The sequence below is a fragment of the Tupaia chinensis genome, unplaced genomic scaffold, assembly GCF_000334495.1.
Source record: "Tupaia chinensis unplaced genomic scaffold, TupChi_1.0 Scaffold000394_1, whole genome shotgun sequence".
Classification (NCBI taxonomy): Eukaryota; Metazoa; Chordata; class Mammalia; order Scandentia; family Tupaiidae; genus Tupaia; species Tupaia belangeri.
In genome coordinates, this window is record NW_006159896.1 from 935,833 (window position 1) to 940,250 (window position 4,418).

Genomic DNA, 4,418 nt, shown 5'->3' on the forward strand with positions numbered 1-4,418 from the left:
GCGCAGGGAGATGGGGCAGGCTGCCGGGTGTGCCCCCCAATCCCCTTCCGCCTAGCTCTTCCCCCATGCCCTGTTTGAAAGGCCCCCACTGTAATGCTCAATGGTGGGTTGCCAGGCAGGGGGAGGACCACAGAGGTCACATTGGGTGGGAGGAGCTCTTGAAGGGGACAAGTTGGATTTCTTTCTCTTGTCAGAGGGCCATGCATGCACATGTCTGCGGCAGGGGAGGGAGGCAGAAAGAGAAAGCACCATTGGGGGCCTGGTCACGGGCAATCCCTCTTCCTCTATCGATCCTGGGCACACGTGGTGTGAAGCCGATGGAGCTGAGACGCACACTGACTGGTTACGTGGGATCTGGCTTCCTCTGCAGCACCTAGCTACTGTGCTCCGGGGCTGCCTGTAGCTGGATCTCAAGCCCTCTCTCCCTCCAGGACCGTCGAGGGGGAATTCACGGGAGTCGGCAAGAAGGGGCAGGCGTGCGTACAGCTGGCCCGGGTCCTGCAGTACCTGGAGTGTCCACAGTAAGGGTGACTTCCCTGAGCAGGAGGGCTGGGAAGGTGGAGGTCAGGGAGGCGGCTTGCCCTGGGCCATCCTGAGACCCGTCTCCTATACAAGGTACCTGAGAAAGGCGTTCTTCCCCAAGCACCAGGATCTGCAGTTTGCAGGTAGGACAGGGGCCATTTCCCCTTGGTCACCCCTAGACACCAGAATACCTCTGGGCCACCACCTGCTGTTGTGTGGGAAGGCAAGCCAACGCCTATTGTGCAGAGGCAGGCCTGTGGAGAGCTGGCACGTGAACCAGGGTCCCCACCTCTCTCCCTCCATCCTCTGTGCTTTAGCACCTCCCAGACTCCTCTGGCCCCTCCCTCTCCCCGTCAGGGCTCCTGAACCCCTTGGACAGCCCCCACCACATGCGGCAGGATGAAGAATCGGAGTTCCGAGAGGGTGTCGTGGTGGACCGGCCCACCCGGCCGGGCCATGGCTCCTTTGTCAACTGCGGAATGAAGAAGGTGAGACTGTGCAGGTGGACACCTGTCCACGGCACCCTGCCCGTCACAGGCAGGGTAGGCAGGAGCATGTGGTGGAGACTCTGCACCTGCCTGCTAGTGCCCCTTTGTAGTTTTGGGCCAGAAGTGCCCAGAACTGGGTAAGTAGATAAGAGCCAGAAGCGAACATAACTGGCTTTTTAAAAGCAAATCAACAGAAGACAGTTGCGTTCGTAACAAATCCAAGCCCTGCAGAAGCAAGTTAGAAACCCCTCCGGAGCTGCTCCAGTGTGGTGCAGAGCCAGCTGGGTGGGAGGAGGCCTCTCCCAGAGCCAGAGGCAGAAACAGCTGTGGTGTGGGATCCCCACCGTTCAAAAAGGGCAGACCAGGCCCAGCCATGGTGCGCGGTGGCGGCACACTGCTCCACAATGCTGGACCCACAGGAAGGCCAGGGATTGACCCCTGATTGACCAGGTGTGTGGGGCGTGGTCCCGGCTAGCTGGGAAGGCTGCGGGAGGGTCGTGATGGAACACCCTGTTGAGGGTTTCCGGCCTGCCTCTCTCAATCAAAGCAGCTTTGTTTTTTAGGTTTTTGCCATAGGGCACATACACTCAGCAAAGAGAGACTGAGACAGTGGGCAAAGAGAGACTGAGACAGTGAAAGGGAAAAGTGGGAAATCTTCCCCTCCCCCCACTGGAATGGCCATGCCACAGTCCCTTCTCCTCCGGAGACTTGGGGCATACATGCACATGCGCCCAGTGTGATTTTCAAGCCACCAGGTCCAGGTCTTGAACCACGGTTCAAGAGTCCAGTGCTTTAACCACTATACCACTTGCTGACCCCAAGAAACTTTTTTTTTCTTTTTTCTTTGGAGAGATTTTTGCTATAGGACACGTGCGCTCGCCAGACAGAGAGAGACAGAGAGACAGAAAGCGAGAAATCACCCCCAGGGGGGATGGTCACACCGCAATCCCTTCTCCTCCATTCTCCTCTCGGGATCTTGGGCACGCACGCACACGCGCCCGGCGTGAGTTTTAAGCCAGCGGGTCCGGGATGTGAACCATGGTCGACTACATGGGAGTCCAGCGACATAGCCATTACGCTAACTGCTGGTTCCCAAGAAACTTTTTAAAACGACCAGAAGGAACTGGTTAAAAGCAGACAAGGCTGGGGGCCAGCAGGTGCTGTGGTAGTTAAGGGTGCTGGACTCCCACATCGCCAACTATGGTTCAAGTCCCAGGCCTGGCGGCTTGCTTTCTCACTTTCCCTCTCTCTCTGACCCAATTAAAAAATAAACAAAGTTAAATTAAAAATAATTCTTTAAAAAATAAGGCAGACAAGGATGACAAAGACACCAACAAAAGGGGAGAAGCGCGAGAAACCCTCCACAGGAGAAGAAAGTGCCGACTGTGAAAAGATCCGATCGGCACAAAACTCGGTTGTTATTCGTTGCAGGCCTGTGTGCGGCATTTCAGGCCAGCCTAAGCAGTGTGACAATAGTTCTTGCTCATGGAGACAGATGAGGAAACTGTCGCAGGCTAAGGGACTTTCAAACAGCTCATGAGTGGCAGGTCCACCTATGCAGAAAACAAGGATTTCATCCATTTGTGAAACTCCTACTTTGCCAGGCCCCGAGGGTCCGTTTCTGACCAGTGTCTTTGATGGTCGTTTGGCACAAGTGGTCTGTAGGCAGGCCCTGCCCAGGGCCACAGTGGGAGGTACTTTGCGCCACCAGCAGGGTCTGGGAGAGTGGGACCCCCTTTGGTCGTGGGAAGAATGGCACCCACTTATGGTTCTCTCCAGGAGGTGAAGATCGACAAGAACCTGGAGCCTGGACTGCGGGTGACTGTGCAACTGAGCCAGAAGCAGCTCCCAGGTATCTGGAAGCTTCCCCAGCCCCTGCAGTGGCCTGGCCAGCCCTGGGGCTCAGAGCCCCCTCCCCACTCCTCCCTGTCCCCTCACCCTATCCTTACAGCCTGTTTCTCCTCCAGAATGCAAGACCTACCGTGGAAAAGTTGTGTCATCCCAGGACCCTCGCACCAAAGCTGGTCTCTACTGGGGCTACACTGTCCGACTGGCCTCCTGCCTCAGTAAGCACAGAGTCCCTTCCCCGAGCATCAGCTAGCCCTCCGTCTGAGAGGCGGCTGGGAACACCGTTTCCCCAAATCAGACCAGGGTCTTTGTCCTCCCAGCTTACTGTGTCCTAGGGCAGGTGTCCTCCCCTGGGCCTTGTTCTCCCTGACTGCGCTGCCTAGAACACTTTTAATGACTTCTGAGGAGAAAGTTTAATGATATGATGTCAGTGGTGGGACCCAGGGCAGGATCGGGTGGGTCCGAGGTCCACCGTGCATTCTTGCCTCCCCTTCCTACCCTCCCAGCGGGCACAGGCTTGGTCTCACCCTGCACATTGGCTTCCCAGGGAAGTGGAGGGCCTGGGTGTAGCTCCCTTAGCTGTACCCCCTCCTCCACCTCAGCCACCCCGCAGTACTCACAGCCAAGAGGCTGCAGCTCTGGGGGTACAGGGCCCCGACCGAGCTGGTCCATCCCCCAGGCGCTGTGTTTGCTGAGGCTCCCTTCGAGGACGGGTATGACCTGACCATCGGGACTTCCGAGCACGGCTCAGATGTGGGGTCTGCACAGCTGCCCAGCTTCAGGTAGGTCCTGCCGGGGAGACTGGAGCTGGGAGCTAGTGAGGAAGAGCTGTACAGGCAGGGTCGTCACATGGGCAGCTGAGTGCTCTGAGTGGTCCGCATTCCTCTCTTGTGCCAGGCATGCCCTCGTGGTGTTCGGGGGCCTGCAGGGCCTGGAAGCTGGAGTGGATGCTGACCCCAACCTGGAGGTGGCCGAGCCCAGTGTCCTCTTTGACCTGTATGTCAACACCTGCCCAGGCCAGGGCAGCCGCACCATCCGCACCGAGGTGAGCCCACCGGCTTCTCGGGACTGTCCAGGAAGGTTGCACCTGGGGCCCACCCCCAAGGCTGCCTCCCTTAGAGCTCCTGCCCCCTCTGCCTCTTGCCCAGACTTGTAGCTGGAAGTCGAGAATGCTGGGGACTAGCACTATTCCCGTGCTCCCAGGCTGGCGGGCACCCCTGCCCAGGGCCAGCATCCTAGCTGCGTGCTCAGTGGCCCTCAGTGGGACGGCAGCTGTCCTCCCGGGCCTCAGCTCAATCTCTCCTTGGGGAGCAGCCTGGGCTAGACCTGAGCGCCTCAGACCTGGGCACCCCTGAAACATGCACACCCACTTCTGGGGTCAGCCCAGGGTGCTGCACCTGCAGGCACTTGGGTAGGCTCTGCTGCTCCCACCAGTCTCAGAGGGTTAGTGACTAAACGGGACAGCCTCTGTCTTCCTGTTCCTGAGCCTGCAGGACTGTTTCTTCCCTCCCGAGCTGTGGGCCATGCAGCTTGCCAAGTGGCAGGTCCTTGAGCTCAGCA

At 58.4% G+C, this 4,418-nt stretch overlaps 1 protein-coding gene across 1 annotated transcript in view; it reads left to right on the forward strand.

Annotated features, from left to right (window-relative positions):
* SPOUT1 (SPOUT domain containing methyltransferase 1) overlaps window positions 1–4,418 on the forward strand; it is a 10,472-nt gene that overhangs the window by 5,310 nt on the left and 744 nt on the right. The window contains exons 8-11 of the mRNA XM_006153984.2: window positions 2,790–2,862; window positions 2,978–3,076; window positions 3,538–3,640; window positions 3,756–3,903. Coding sequence (XP_006154046.1) covers window positions 2,790–2,862; window positions 2,978–3,076; window positions 3,538–3,640; window positions 3,756–3,903 — 423 coding nt within the window. The remainder of the gene's footprint in view (window positions 1–2,789; window positions 2,863–2,977; window positions 3,077–3,537; window positions 3,641–3,755; window positions 3,904–4,418) is intronic.